The sequence below is a fragment of the Oncorhynchus kisutch genome, linkage group LG7 (assembly GCF_002021735.2).
Source record: "Oncorhynchus kisutch isolate 150728-3 linkage group LG7, Okis_V2, whole genome shotgun sequence".
Taxonomy (NCBI): domain Eukaryota; kingdom Metazoa; phylum Chordata; class Actinopteri; order Salmoniformes; family Salmonidae; genus Oncorhynchus; species Oncorhynchus kisutch.
In genome coordinates, this window is record NC_034180.2 from 877,159 (window position 1) to 893,409 (window position 16,251).

Here is a 16,251-nt window from a genome sequence, read left to right on the forward strand (position 1 = left end):
AGGACTTGAACCAATCACATAGTTATTTTTCTCGCCAATCCAAGTCCTGCTTCTTCATTGACTTGTACCCAGCCAGGCCCACACTCTCTTAATGCATCCTCTGGCACCAAGCCATGACAAATATTCCTATTCATCCAAAACGTTTATAATATACACTCTCTGTCATCTCTGACAACCACAAGTCACTTAGAACCAAAACACAGTCTATGCCCCAAATGGCACCCTATTCCCTATATAGTGCACTACTTTTGACCAGAGCAATTTGACCAAAACAGAGATTATGTCAAAATGAGTGCACTACATATGGAATATGGAACTGTTTGGAACCATTTGGAACAGGGACGAGATTCCCTTCCCTTTCCATCATCCAGCTTGAACTAGATCATCATGGAGGTGAGTTAAGACCAGAGTAAGGCCAGTACAGTCTGTGACGGGCATGGGACTGGCTTGACCTTATATGGACTTATAATATACACTGTAAGGACTGAGGAGTCTGAAGAAGGACTCTGAGCTGAATCAATGCAGCCCCTGTCTCTCTGCCTTTCCACTGCCTGAGTCAGTGAATGTCTGTCTGTCTGTCTCTCTGCCTTTCCACTGCCTGAGTCAGTGAATGTCTGTCTGTCTCTCTGCCTTTCCACTGCCTGAGTCAGTGAATGTCTGTCTGACTGTCTCTCTGCCTTTAAACTGCCTGAGTCAGTGAATGTCTGTCTGTCTGTCTGTCTGTGACATACAGTCCCGTGGCCCAGACACTTCCTCTGTGTTAAAGGTAAACTCCTGTCTCCTGCACAGTGTAAGGGCCAGCCAGTGACCCATGCAGACATGTAAACATAGCCTGTTTTCAGCGAATCAGAAGTCAGAACCGTGATTTAGATACGTAGAACACTGGCGAAGAGCTGCAGGATTTATAGGTGGGATTGGGAAATGGTTTAGGGCGAGTGCCAACTGGTATTCTTAGCTGTAGATTGTTCTGATAGTATCTCTGTAGAAGAACGATAACACTGATTACACTGGTGTGGTATGTAGTATCTGGTAACGATGGAAGCACCGCTTGAAAATGATTATGCTGCTTAATGATAATGACTATGTATCATTACCGTTCATTTGTGACCTCGACACCGTGGTTAAGGGAATGATCACTGATGTGAGAATGGGAATACAGTACATGGTATGATAGTCATATGACTAGAGAAGAGGGCTATCACAATTCTAATGTTGTGAATGGAGACAGTCATGGTCAAAGACCCTAGAGTAGAGCCCTGTTGACAGACTATGATCAAATCTGTCATCATTATCTGACAATTATGCCCCAAAGGACAAGTTCCTTCACAGTTTATAGACACACGCACATTGTATTATTCCAAACAGTAACATTTCTCACCCTGGTGCTGCTTTATAAGGGCAGGCTGTACGGTGGAGTCTACCAGGCCTTCTGGCAGGTCCCTGAGGTACTGTTTGAACAAGCTGGCCACTGTACACACATCCGCCTCAACCAGGAAGTCCACGTCCTCACCGTTCTCCAGCCGCTGTTTCAGCCCCTCCACCGCCCGTACATTACCGTTGACCCTGAACAGACCCTCATGATGAAGAGCTGGGGATGGAGAGAGAAGAGAGAGGGGCGAGATGATGGAGGGATGTGGAGGATGGAAAATGATGGCAGGTGGAGAGAGGGGTAGAGAAGCACAGTGAAAGGGGGATGACGAGGGACAGGGATGGCGAGGGACAGGGATGGCGAGAGTAAGGTAAAAGAGGGGGAACGTGGAAGGAATAGATAAGAAGATGCAAACAGATAGGAGAGGTTGGGGGAGTAACCAGACAAAGGAGAGGTTAGGGGAGTAACCAGACAAAGGAGAGGTTGGGGGAGTAACCAGACAAAGGAGAGGTTAGGGGAGTAACCAGGCAAAGGAGAGGTTGGGGGAGTAACCAGACAAAGGATACGTTGGGGGAGTAACCAGACAAAGGAGAGGTTGGGGGAGTAACCAGACAAAGGAGAGGTTGGGGGAGTAACCAGACAAAGGAGAGGTTAGGGGAGTAACCAGACAAAGGAGAGGTTGGGTGAGTAACCAGACAAAGGAGAGGTTGGGGGAGTAACCAGACAAAGGAGAGGTTGGGGGAGTAACCAGACAAAGGAGAGGTTTGGGGAGTAACCAGACAAAGGAGAGGTTGGGGGAGTAACCAGACAAAGTTGACGTTGGGGGAGTAACCAGACAAAGGAGAGGTTGGGGGAGTAACCAGACAAAGGAGAGGTTGGGGGAGTAACCAGACAAAGGAGAGGTTGGGGGAGTAACCAGACAAAGGAGAGGTTGGGGGAGTAACCAGACAAAGGAGACGTTGGGGGAGTAACCAGACAAAGGAGAGGTTGGGGGAGTAACCAGACAAAGGAGAGGTTGGGGGAGTAACCAGACAAAGGAGAGGTTGTGGGAGTAACCAGACAAAGGAGAGGTTGGGGGAGTAACCAGACAAAGGAGAGGTTGGGGGAGTAACCAGACAAAGGAGAGGTTGGGGGATTAACCAGACAAAGGAGAGGTTGGGGGATTAACCAGACAAAGGAGAGGTTGGGGGAGTAACCAGACAAAGGAGAGGTTGAGGGAGTAACCAGACAAAGGAGAGGTTGGGGGAGTAACCAGACAAAGGAGAGGTTGTGGGAGTAACCAGACAAAGGAGAGGTTGGGGGAGTAACCAGACAAAGGAGAGGTTGGGGGAGTAACCAGACAAAGGAGACGTTGGGGGAGTAACCAGACAAAGGAGAGGTTGGGGGAGTAACCAGACAAAGGAGAGGTTGGGGGAGTAACAAGACAAAGGAGAGGTTGTGGGAGTAACCAGACAAAGGAGAGGTTGGGGGAGTAACCAGACAAAGGAGAGGTTGGGGGAGTAACCAGACAAAGGAGACGTTGGGGGAGTAACCAGACAAAGGAGAGGTTGGGGGAGTAACCAGACAAAGGAGACGTTGGGGGAGTAACCAGACAAAGGAGACGTTGGGGGAGTAACCAGACAAAGGAGAGGTTGGGGGAGTAACCAGACAAAGGAGAGGTTGGGGGAGTAACCAGACAAAGGAGACGTTGGGGGAGTAACCAGACAAAGGAGAGGTTGGGGGAGTAACCAGACAAAGGAGAGGTTGGGGGAGTAACCAGACAAAGGAGAGGTTGGGGGAGTAACCAGACAAAGGAGAGGTTGGGGGAGTAACCAGACAAAGGAGAGGTTGGGGGAGTAACCAGACAAAGGAGAGGTTGGGGGAGTAACCAGACAAAGGAGAGGTTGGGGGAGTAAACAGACAAAGGAGAGGTTGGGGGAGTAACCAGACAAAGGAGAGGTTGTGGGAGTAACCAGACAAAGGAGAGGTTGGGGAGTAACCAGACAAAGGAGAGGTTGGGGGAGTAACCAGACAAAGGAGAGGTTGGGGGAGTAACCAGACAAAGGAGAGGTTGGGGGAGTAACCAGACAAAGGAGAGGTTGGGGGAGTAACCAGACAAAGGAGAGGTTGGGGGAGTAACCAGACAAAGGAGAGGTTGGGGGAGTAACCAGACAAAGGAGAGGTTGTGGGAGTAACCAGACAAAGGAGAGGTTGGGGGAGTAACCAGACAAAGGAGAGGTTGGGGGAGTGTAACCAGACAAAGGAGAGGTTGGGGGAGTAACCAGACAAAGGAGAGGTTGGGGGAGTAACCAGACAAAGGAGAGGTTGGGGAGGAGAACAAGAAGAGAGGGACAGTCAATCTCTTCTACTGATGGTAGAATGGTTGTTTTATGTTTATTGGACACCTACTTAATAAGATATTACTCTACCCCAGGGCTCTCCAACCCTGTTCCTGGAGAGATAACCTACAGGAGGGTAACTCCAACCCTGTTCCTGGAGAGATACCCTACAGGAGGGTAACTCCAACCCTGTTCCTGGAGAGATACCCTCCTGTAGGTTTTCACTCCAACCCCAGTTGTAACTCACCTGATTCTGTTTATCAACCAGATATTTATTAGAATCAGGTGCTCTAGATTAGGGTTGGAGTGAAAACCTACAGGATGCAGTATCTCTTCAGGAACAGGGTTGCAGATCCCTGCTCTCCCCCATGGTAAACAGTGTGCACACTATATCCAGTAACATAACACAACCATACTACTCCCAGACATTGACAGGGAGTGGAACCTTTCATGGTCAACTTGGAGAGTCTCTCTGGATCACTGAACATTGCTGCACACACACGGGGGACAAAGGGTCAAGTTGATGCATTCATTTGGTGGGTGCTTATATTTGTCATATTTCACAAATGTACAAGTGTGTTTTATATGCATGTGTGAATTAGAAATGACTTTTTTTTTTTTTTTTTACATATCCCAGCTCTCGCTGGGGGGGCGGGGGGGGGGGGGTGTGTGTCACAGCTAGGGTCAACCATTATCAACAGTGACCCTGGAGCAAGTAGGGTTAAGTGCCTTGCTCCTCACATCAACAGATGTTTCACCTTGTCGGCGCTAGGATTTGAACTAGTGACCTTTCGGTTACTGGGCCAACGCGCTAACCGCGAGGCTACCTGCCGCTGCAGCCACATGAGTTATACTTTATTAAATTGGACAGCAGTTTCTGGAATTACACGGCATTAAGCGTTGCTCTGCTGTTGTTGTGAACAGTCTACAGGGCCACATCCATTTGTCTAACGTTGCAGACAGAAATGCCATGACGTGATTCCTTATTCTACCTGTCAGAAAGGCATTTTTGCTGTACATGCTGTAGCATATTTTTCTGAACGTTCCAAAACGTTGCACATCCTACCGAATGCTACCAGACCAGTGGGCTGCAATGGCAACACTGAAGAGAACAAATAATTTAAACCAAAGATTGAAATGTAATTAAGAAACGCTCGTTACAGGCACATTTACTATTACCTAACTAAAACTGTAAAATGTAAAAAATAAATAAGCAAAAACAGTTACCAAAAAACAATACCCTCCTTCTTTATTCACATGACATGCGCTCCTGTCTCCCTCCTATTTCCTAATCACAACGATGCGTAACCTGATTATTCAACCACACCCACAAATAAAGAACTATGTGCAAGGCCCAATGTATGATGTGGGTGTGCTGAGTTTGTGAGAGGGCGTCATGTGGTCATGAAGAGGACATCCTACTGCTGTATCATAGAACTACGCTGACCTCTAGTGGGGAAACAAGGGAATTACTACTAGAAGGGCTAAATAGACTATTTGATAGCAAGATACAGCAAGATACAGAACAAACCAAGGATAAGTCTATCATGGTATGGAGCTTGTATTTGTATTTATACCAATCAAATGACACGTTTACAAATCATAACAGTAATACGTGATGTCAAAGTGGAAAATGTGGAAAAAAAGCCTACAGTTGGCAGTCTAATAAGTAATGACATGGTCTTTTCATAATAGGAAGATAAATAAAAAATGAGGTGTCATAAAATGATTATATGAGTCTTGAGGCAAAGGTACAGTGGATGTTAAAATGTAACACATGATTTTGCATTGAGATGACTTATACAAAGCGGAACTAGCCAGTGAACACAGTGACTTTGGACTGAGGGCTAACACTGTCATTGTTAACCTTGTGTTGTCTTGACAGCAGTCAGGTGGGTTATTGACTCAATGCCAGAGAAAGATAGCTGTGGTCATAGATACAGTATAAAGCAGAGTTCTATATCTACGGATGTGGCTATCACAGTAGCAGCTATCACTCCCGTCTATTTACAGTGGATTTCAAGTTGATCAAATCTAGGAAATCAAGCAAGTCAGAAAAAAACTGATCGCATTAACTTGTTTGTTAATAATAACAAGTTAGTCTCGCTAACAAAGTCGAGCCATCCCTACAACTACTTCAGAATCAAAATGGGTGCAGAATGACCATTAGAAAATGACTGTGTATAGAAACATTAAAGACCGTCCTATCCCCGCATCTGCTCACATCCCCCCCCCCCCCCCCCCCCCTTGACCCCCAACCTCCTCAGCTCACCATGTTCTCGTAGGAACTTTACCATGCTCCGCACCACCAGGGGCACGCCATCCTTCACGAGGCCCAGCTCCCTGAGCTCCAGCAGGGACACGCCGAACAGCCTACCGCCCCTGGCCTCCACTCCTCGAGGTCCCCTGGAGGTCCCCCTCAGCATGGGCAACTGGACCATCTTCTTCATGTCTTGCTTGATCTGTACCGCAGCCTTGTTGTGCTGGAGATAGAAACACAGCAGAGAGCAGCAGTCAGCAACGGGTACTACTGGTACTGTGGGCACTGCCATGTCCGGCACCTCCATAGGGGCTGGGGATGCCCTCTTCTGCCTTGGCACGGGCACAGAGTCAGTTAGTGTGTGGAAGGGATGGAGGGACCCTTTGGAAAGGGCCACACACACACAAGCCGACACACAGAGAAGTTGGGAGAGGGGAGAGAGTTAGTGTTGGGAGAAGAGAAGGGAAAGGGGAGGGGTTTGGGCTGTGTACCGGTTGCTACGACAAGGCTTTGGTTACCATGCACACCTGTGGCTGAGGGGAGGGGTGAAGACCGAGGCAAGCAGTGAGTGAGAAGAGAGCTGACATGCACACACAAACACACGCACACAAATACACACAAGTTCAATATAAATGGAACTGAAACTCAAGCATGCAAGAGATAGTAATAACAGGTACATGTTGTTATCAGTGGCTATACAGTGGTTATACAGTGGCAATACAGTGGCAATACAGTGGCTATACAGTGGTTATACAATGGCTATACAGTGGCTATACAGTGGTTATGGAGTGGTTATACAGTGGCTATACAGTGGTTATGGAGTGGTTATACAGTGGCTATACAGTGGTTACGGAGTGGTTATACAGTGGCTATACAGTGGTTATGGAGTGGTTATACAGTGGCTATACAGTGGTTATGGAGTGGTTATACAGTGGCTATACAGTGGTTATACAGTGGTTATACAATGGTTAGACAGTGGTTATACAATAACTATACAGTGGCTATACAGTGGTTATACAATAGCTATACAGTGGTTATACAGTGGCTATACAATGGTTATACAATAACTATACAGTGGTTATACAATGGCTATACAGTGACTATACAGTGGCTATACAATGGCTATACAATGGTTATGCAGTGGCTATACAGTGGTTATGGAGTGGTTATACCGTGGTTATACAGTGGCTATACAGTGGTTATGGAGTGGTTATACAGTGGCTATACAGTGGTTATACAATGGTTATACATTGGTTATACAATGGCTATACAGTGGTTAGAGTGGTTATACAGTGGTTATACAATGGTTATACAGTGGCTATACAGTGGCTATACAGTGGTTATACAATAACTATACAGTGGTTATACAATGGCTATACAGTGACTATACAATGGCTATACAATGGTTATACAGTGGCTATACAGTGGTTATACAATGGCTATACAGTGGCTATACAATGGCTATACAGTGGTTATACAGTGGCTATACAGTGGCTATACAATGGTTATACAATGGCTATACAGTGACTATACAGTGGATATACAGTGGTTATACAGTGGCTATACAGTGGTTATACAGTGGATATACAGTGGTTATACAGTGGATATACAGTGGTTATACAGTGGCTATACAGTGGTTATACAATGGCTATACAGTGACTATACAGTGGATATACAGTGGCTATACAGTGGCTATACAGTGAGACAAAATCATTTTCTAAATACCCATGTTAACCCATCACCCTCTGACTGCAAACGATGTAAGCTTCTCATATAGAGTTGACCTGGCACACACGCACACACACACGTTACTGTGAGATAGATTAGGCCTTGTGTATACAGAGTTTGTTTACATGTGTGTGTGTGTGTGTGTGTGTGTATTTGCATCAGCTGTTGGCTATCTACTATGACCCACTAAACTTGCCACCTGTTCTAACTCACACTCGCCACACACTCCTTTCATAGGATCAGATTACTGATAGTACCGTGTAAACTCTTAGTCTTACTAACTCTTAAACTAACTAAGTGTGACATTAGCACACGTGTGTAACACATTTGTTGAGTGACATCAAGGTCCAACAGCATCACAACAGAGGAGCTACTACTTCTTTGTTCTACACAGGATCAGAGTAGGGCTTTGTTTCACACACTGGCTGGTCACAGCATCAAACTGAGCATGTGACATCCAGTCACCCTGGAGTGCACCACTTCAAAAGAGACAGAACACAGAGCGAGAGAGAGACCGAGACGGAGAGAGAGAGAGAGAGAGAAAGAGGAGAGCAAGAGAGAGAAATAAAGAGCGAGAGAGGGGGGCCTCACTATATCACACGGGAGGCCCTGTATGACACAATGGGATCATTGTATTATGTAGTTATTAAGTAGTAGTCAAGTGCCTCCACAAGAAGCATAACTCATTTAAAACATTCTTTATGAACCTGTTCATCTTGATAAGAAAGAATATTTATTACCCGTTCTATCTGGACACTTCATTTCTACGTAATGTGACTAAATGAGTCTATGCATATGCACACAACAGAGCAGCAAACACGGCCGAACAAAATGACAATACTATCACACACTCCAGGCAAAAGCCATCACTACTCTGTCGTAAAGGGAAGCACTATTACACTGATCTCTGCATATCCCAAATCCATTCAACACTAGCCTGGTCCCAGATCTGTTTGTGTTATCTTGTCAACTCATATGGTCAATGTCTGGGACCGGGCTAATTCGACACAACCATCCAAGGCCTGATGTCACTTTTGGATTTAACCATTCGTCTTCCACTGATTCAAACATACGTCTATAATCTCAGCCGGGCTATTTAGGACCCATCTCCCAGATGGTGCTCAGAGGGTTACGGAGAGGGGAGCTGTACCATGACAGATGCCTTAGCATTAGGACCCCATGTACACACACAAACAGGTGCACACACACACCTTTGGGGTCCGGAGATGGCTCTCTCCTCTCTCTCTCTCTCACACACACACACACACACCGTGGCATTGACATTGGCACGCACAGCTCTAAGGGTTCGCAGTTTGATTAGAGCAAGGTGATAGCAGATAGGAGGACTGTATAATAACTAGGTCTCCCAGTTTGACATTGTAATAACGAAGTTACCCTTTCATCTTGACGGTGTGGTTACACCTCAGCCAGTGATGCCTTCCGAGGGAGTAGGAATCTATTACGGGAGTATTCTGTAATTGGTTACATATTTGACGTTCTTGTCACTTACAAGGGAGGGTGAACATTTTTGGGAATGAATTTAATTAATTCGAAATGAACACATATTTTCTATGAGCTGTTTTATAAAGTGAATAATGTAATAGTAATGCATTAGGAACAATACAAGATTAAAGGAATTTCATTCAACATTAACATTAAACTGCTAGACTGTGTACATATCATTGCCAATTTCATCAATGTTTACAGGGAAACATTAGCAAAGCTAAGATTTGTTCTATAGAGCAGCGGTTCCCAAACTGTGTGGTGAGGGCAGGGGTGACGCCCCCCCCCCCCCCCCCCCACAAAAAAACAACAACATGTCAATGTAATTTATTATTATTTTTTTAATTTTTAAAGGAACTCGGCTTTAAATTTACTCTTGAAAGTTGTAATAGTAGAACGCACAAAGTGCAATTTCTAAATTGGGTCGTACATCATCAGTTCCTCTTATCATGTCAGTCACTGCAGACCTTAGAGTCCTATGTATACATGTCCAGATCAACTAGCCCATGTCAGCTAACGTTTATTTATTTAGGTTTTTTAACCTATAGATTTTATTATTAATTATTAAAACCTACAGAAATAGACGTGATGCGGGGGGGGGGGGGGGGGGTGGAAAAGTGTGAGTGGAAAAGTGTGGGAACCCCTGGTATAGAGGATTAAGTAGTCAGACTTGGAATATCTCCAGTACGTCTCCAGTAGATCGCCAGTGCGTCTCCAGTAGATCGCCAGTACGTCTCCAGTAGATCTCCAGTACATCTCCAGTACATCTCCAGTACGTCTCCAGTACATCTTGAGTAGATCTCAAGTAGACCTCCAGAATGTCTCAAGAATGTCTCCAGTAGATCTCCAGTACGTCTCCAGTCGATCCCCAGTATGTCTCCAGTACGTCTCCAGTAGATCCCCAGTATGTCTCCAGTACATCTCCAGTATGTCTCCAGTACATCTCCAGTACATCTCCAGTACGTCTCAACTCATGTCGGTAGCCATGAAATGCTTTGAAAGGCTGGTCAGGCCTCACATGAACACCATCATCCCAGAAACCCTAGACCCCTCCAATTTGCCTACCACTCAACAGATCCACAGGTAACGCAATCTCAATCACACTCCACACTGCCCTTTCCCACCTGGACAAAAGGAACACCTATGTGGGAATGCTGTTCATTGACTACAGCTCAGCGTTCAACACCATAGTGCCCACAAAGCTCATGACTAAGCTAAGGACACTGGGACTAAACACCTCCCTTTGCAACTGGATCCTGGACTTCCTGATGGGCCGCCCCAGGTGGTGTGGGTAGGCAACAAAACATCTACCACGTTGATCCTCAACACAGGGGCCCCTCAGGGGTACGTGCTCAGTCCCCTCCTATACTCCCTGTTCACCTACGACTGTGTGGCCAAGCACGACTCCAACACCATCCTTAAGTTTGCTGACGACACAACGGTGGTAGGCCTGATCACCAACAATGATGAGACAGCCTATAGGGAGGAGATCAGAGACCTGGATGTGTGGTGCCATGACAACAACCTTTCCCTTAACATGAGCAAGACAAAGGAGATTGTTGTGGGCTACAGGAAAAGGCAGGCCGAACACGCCCCCATTCACATCAACAGGGCTGTAGTGGAGCGCGCCAAGAGACTATCATAGAAATAGACGTGGTGCGTGCACAGGGGGGTGTGGGATGTTACCCAATGCTGGAAATGGGGCCTGAGTGAAAAAGTGTGGGAACCCCTGGTATAGAGGATTAAATAGCCAGACTTGGAACGTCTCCGGTACGTCTCCGATACGTCTCCGGTTACGTCTCCAGTACGTCTCCAGTACGTCTCCGGTTACGTCTCCGGTTACGTCTCCAGTACGTCTCCAGTACGTCTCCAATACGTCTCCAGTACGTCTCTGGTTACGTCTCCAGTACGTCTCCAGTACGCTCCTGCGCAGGTATTTAAGAGCTAAGCCCTGTCTGAGCTAATCTGCCTGTCAGTGACACAAGCCGTTGCAAGCAGATGTCCCCTAAATCTGCACACACAGACGCACGCCATGCACACATGCACACATATAAACACACACTGGTGACTCACTGAGACAGTGACCTAGAGTAAGGGATAAGTGTACTACTCACTCAGCTTATAAAGTGGCACAATCAAATACAACTCTTTAACCTTTCTCTCTCTCCCCCCTTCTCTGTCTCTGTCCCCCCTTCTCTGTCTCTGTCCATCTCTCCCTCCCTCTCTCCCCCTCCTCTATATCTCTCTCAACCTCCCTCTCTATCCCCATTCTCTCTCTCTGTCACGCCCTGGTCTAAGTATTTTGTGTTTATCTTCATGTATTGGGTCAGGCCAGGGTGTGGCATGTGGTTTTTGTATTGTGGTGTGTTTTGTCTTGGGGTTTTGGTGTGTATGTTGGGATTGTAGCTAGTGGGGTTATCTAGCAAAGTCTATGGCTGTCTGGAGTGGTTCTCAATCAGAGGCAGGTGTTTATCGTTGTCTCTGATTGGGAACCATATTTAGGCAGCCATATTCTTTGAGTTTGTCGTAGGTGATTGTCCTTAGTGTCCTCTATGTTAGTTAGCACCAGTATTAGGCTGTTTCGGTTTTCGTTACGTTCTTTGTTTTGTAGTGTTTGTGTTTATTCGTGTTGTACGTTGCTCATTAAACATGGATCGCAATCTACACGCTGCAGTTTGGTCCGACTCTCCTTCACACCTAGAAAACCGTAACACTCTCTCTGTCAATTCAAGGGGCTTTATTGGCACGGGAAACATATGTTTACATTACCAAAGCAAGTGAACTGGATAAATAAAAGTGAAATAAACAATAAAAAAATGAACAGTAAATATTACACACATGTTCCAAAATAATAAAGAAATTTCAAATGTCATATTATGTCCATATACAGTGTTGTAACAATATGCAAATATTTAAAATGTCACGACTTGCCTCTCCTTGCCTCTCCTTGTTTGGGTGGTGCTCGGCGGTCGACGTCACCGGCCTTCTAGCCAACATTGATCTATGTTTCATTTTCTATTGGTTTTGTCTGGTCTTCTTACACACCTGGTTCCAATCCCATTCATTATATGTTGTGTATTTAACCTTCTGTTTCCCCTCATGTCCTTGTCAGAGATTGTTTGTTGTTATGTTCATGTTTTATGGATTGGTGTGCGACGGGTTCTTGTACCCACATTTATTTCATTATGGACTTTGGTTTTGGAGTTTGTGTTTTAAGTTATAAAAATAATCCATTGATACTGAATTTGATTCTCCTGCGCCTGACTTCCCTGCCACCTACATACACGATGTGACAAAGTACAAAAGGGAAAATAAATAAACATAAATATGGGTTGTATTTACAATGGTGTTTGTTCTTCACTGATTGCCCTTTTCTTGTGGCAACAGGTCACAAATATTGCTGCTGTGATTGTACACTGTGGTATTTCACCCAATAGATATGAGAGTTTATCAAAATTGTTTTCTAAATTTTTGTGGGTCTGTGTAATCTGGGGGAAATAAACTCAACAAAAAAATAAATGTCCTCTCACTGTCAACTGCTTTCATTTTCAGCAAACTTAACATGTGTAAATATTTGTCTGAACACAACAAGATTCAACAACTGAGACATAAACTGAACAAGTTCCACAGACATGTGACTAACAGAAATTAATAATGTGTCCCTGAACAGGGGGGGGGGGGGGGGGGGTCAAAATCAAAAGTAACAGTCAGTATCTGGTGTGGCCACCAGCTGCACTAATTACTCCAGTGCATCTCCTCCTCATGGACTGCACCAGATTTGCCAGTTCTTGCTGTGAGATGTTACCCCACTCTTCCACAAAGGCACCTGCAAGTTCCCGGACATTTCTGCTGGGAATGGCCCTAGCTCTCACCCTCCGATCCAACAGGTCCCAGACGTGCACAATGGGATTGAGATCCGGGCTCTTCGCTGGCCATGGCAGAACACTGACATTCCTGTCTTGCAGGAAATCACACACAGAACGAGCAGTATGGCTGGTGGCATTGTTATACTGGAGGGACATATCAGGATGAGCCTGCAGGAAGGGTACCACACAGCATTAAGATTGCCTGAATGACAACAAGCTCAGTCCGATGATGTTGTGACACACACCGCACCAGACCATGACAGAACCTCCATCTCCAAATCGATCCCGCTCCAGAGTACAGGCCTCGGTGTAACACTCATTCCTTCGACGATAAATGCGAATACAACCATGCGAATCACCCCTGGTGAGACAAAACCGTGACTCGTCAGGGAAGAGCACTTTTTGCCAGTCCTGTCTGGTCCAGCAATGGTGGGTTTGTGCCCATAGGCGACGCTGTTGCTGGTGATGTCTGGTGAGGACCTGCCTTACAACAGGCCTACAAACCCTCAGTCCAGCCCCTCTTAGCCTATTGCAGACAGTCTAAGCAAGGGTGCATTCCTGGTGTAACTCAGGCAGTTATTGTTGCCATCCTGTACCTGTCCCGCATGTGTGATGTTCGGAAGTACCGATCCTGTGCAGGTGTTGTTATACGTGGTCTGCCACTGCGAGGACGATCAGCTGTCCGTCCTGTCTCCCTGTAGCGCTGTCTTAGGCGTCTCACAGTACGGACATTGCAATTTATTGCCCTGTCCACATCCGCAGTCCTCATGCCTCCTTGCAGCATGCCTAAAACATGTTCACGCAGATGAGCAGGGACCCTGGGCATCTTTCTTTTTGTGTTTTTCAGAGTCAGTAGAAAGGCCTCTTTAGTGTCCTACGTTTTCATAGCTGTGACCTTAATTGCCTACCGTCTGTAAGCTGTTAGTGTCTTAACGAACGTTCCACAGGTGCATGTTCATTAATTGATTATGGTTCATTGAACAAGCATGGAAAACTGTGTTTAAACCCTTTACAATGAAGATCTGTGAAGTTATTTGGATTTTTACGAATTATCTTTGAAAGACAGGGTCCTGAAAAAGGGATATTTCTTTTTTTGCTGAGTTTGTGTCTCTAATATGGTCATACGTTTGGCAGCTCAGTTTCCAACACGTTTTGTGGGCAGTGTGCACATAGCCTGTCTTCTCTTGAGAGCCATGTCTGCCTACGGCGGCTTCTCTCAATAGCAAGGCTATGCTCACTGAGTCTGTACATAGTCAAAGCTTTCCTTCATTTTGTGTCAGTCTCAGTGGTCAAGTATATTCTGCCACTGTGTACTCTCTGTTTAGGGCCAAATAGCATTCTAGTTTGCTCTGGTTTTTGTTAATTCTTTCCAATGTGTCAAGTAATTCTCTTTTTGTTTTCTCCTGATATGGTTGGGTCTAATTGTGTTGCTGTCCTGGGGCTCTGTGGGGTCTGTTTGTGAACAGAGCCCCAGGACCAGCTTGCTTAGGGGACTCTTCTCCAGCTTCATCTCTCTGTAGGCGATGGCTTTGTTATGGAAGGTTTGGGAATCGCTTCCTTTTAGGTGGGTGTAGAATTTAACGCCTCTCTCTCTCTCTCTCTCTCTCTCTCTCTCTCTCTCTCACACACACCAACTTTACTTACTTATCAGTGTAATGCTTTTAATGATTCTTGTTAACTACTATAATCTTTCAACTACATAGTACATACACATGAAAGGAAATGCAAGCTAATACCTAATGGCCTCTAGCTTGCTACTCTATTGTTGACTCGACCATTATATTGTGTTTAGCCCTTTTAACCCCTTATCCCCTCTCCTGTCATCATCCCTCTCTCCTCCCCCAGAGGACCAGAGGGACATTATCGCACTACTGCTACAACCTCTTGACGCTGTAAAAGAATGGCTTCCTATAAACACCTGGAGGGTCGTGACAGTACAGATGAAGGATGATAATTTGATCACCTGCAGGAAATTTAAAACTTGTCGTGCATTTGATGTTTTAAAAGGTTTCTGAAGTTTGTCATTTGCACCCCGAAATTTCAGACTTGACCTTCCCTTACAAAAAAAGGCATCAACCCCTGGAATGTTCATGAATTATAATCCACATAATAATTCACATTTCCTGATGCTGGATAATTATTTTCCAGCTGTAGCAAACTGGCTCAAATTAAGATCCTACATTTGTAGCAACTGTTGAGTGTTGAAGAGAGTAGTCCATACACTCTTCAACTACTTGTGAACACTTCTTTTAAAGTCCACCATTACTCCTAAGTGTACCTAGATGGGATGCGAGAGCCTATTCTCATTTACACAGCTTTTTGCGAATAAATCAATTGTATGGTGATTTTAGACCACACAGAAGTTTGGCTGCCTCCTTAACTGACTCACAGAGGGGGATAGCATGCCCTAGCATGCTTCCTCTTGTTCCCTCCCCCTCTTTGTCTCTCCCAATGTGGGTGACTGTAAGAGCAACTGGTATGGCAGCACCACAGGAAAAACAGTCCTAGCAGTAACAACTGCTGCTCAACTAGAAGTCTGAAGTAGTGTCTAGCTCGTATCACAGACTTCATACTATGGGGTAGTTGTTGTCCTTATAAGGCAAGTAATCCAGAGACTATTGAAGGAATGGACTAGGGTTTACTCATAATATTCCTCAAATGTTCCTTGTGCGAGATGGATATTTTTTAAAGAGTTCGTCATAACGACTTTCATTACAGACTCCCTTTTAAAAACTGAGTCACTGGATCATTGCTAAGGAACATGGACTCAGATAGAGTTAGTTAGCATAAAGGTAGCACTGTTCTAGTCATGCTGCCATGATGCCATCTCTACTGGGTTTATGTGTTGTAGCCCATTAGGGAAGTCTGACTCAGAATTACGTGATGTCGAGTAAGAGTTACCAGGGAGAGAAAAGCTTGGTCTACCTACTGAACACACAGTGCTGGAGAACGTTCTTCACTTTCAGTAAACACGTCTTGTCCCTGTTACTCTGATGCATGTTTGTGTTCAGTAACCTAAATAAAGTTATTTTGAAAGTGGAGGGAGATGTAGAGAGAGAGGACAGTGTTTCAGTGCCAGGAAGAAACAGACTGCAGAACTGTGACAGCTAGAAGACATTTTAAAAAGACTCTCTCTGTGCCCAGACCGATGTAAAAGCCAACTCTCGCTGTCACACACACACACACACACACAGAGTGTGCTGCCTA

General features: G+C 45.4%; 1 protein-coding gene across 5 annotated transcripts in view; it reads right to left on the reverse strand.

The window, feature by feature from the left end:
• The window catches only part of LOC109876823 (protein FAM13A), an 83,377-nt gene that overhangs the window by 66,717 nt on the left and 409 nt on the right, over nucleotides 1-16,251 (reverse strand). For 4 of the 5 annotated variants that reach the window (XM_031828303.1, XM_031828301.1, XM_031828302.1 and 1 more), the window contains exons 2-3: nucleotides 5,960-6,170; nucleotides 1,379-1,588 (exon numbers count right to left, since the gene is read on the reverse strand). In XM_031828303.1, coding sequence (XP_031684163.1) covers nucleotides 1,379-1,588; nucleotides 5,960-6,170 — 421 coding nt within the window. Of the gene's footprint in view, nucleotides 1-1,378; nucleotides 1,589-5,959; nucleotides 6,349-16,251 lie in introns of those variants that run through there. The other variant, XM_031828304.1, reaches the window with a different exon arrangement.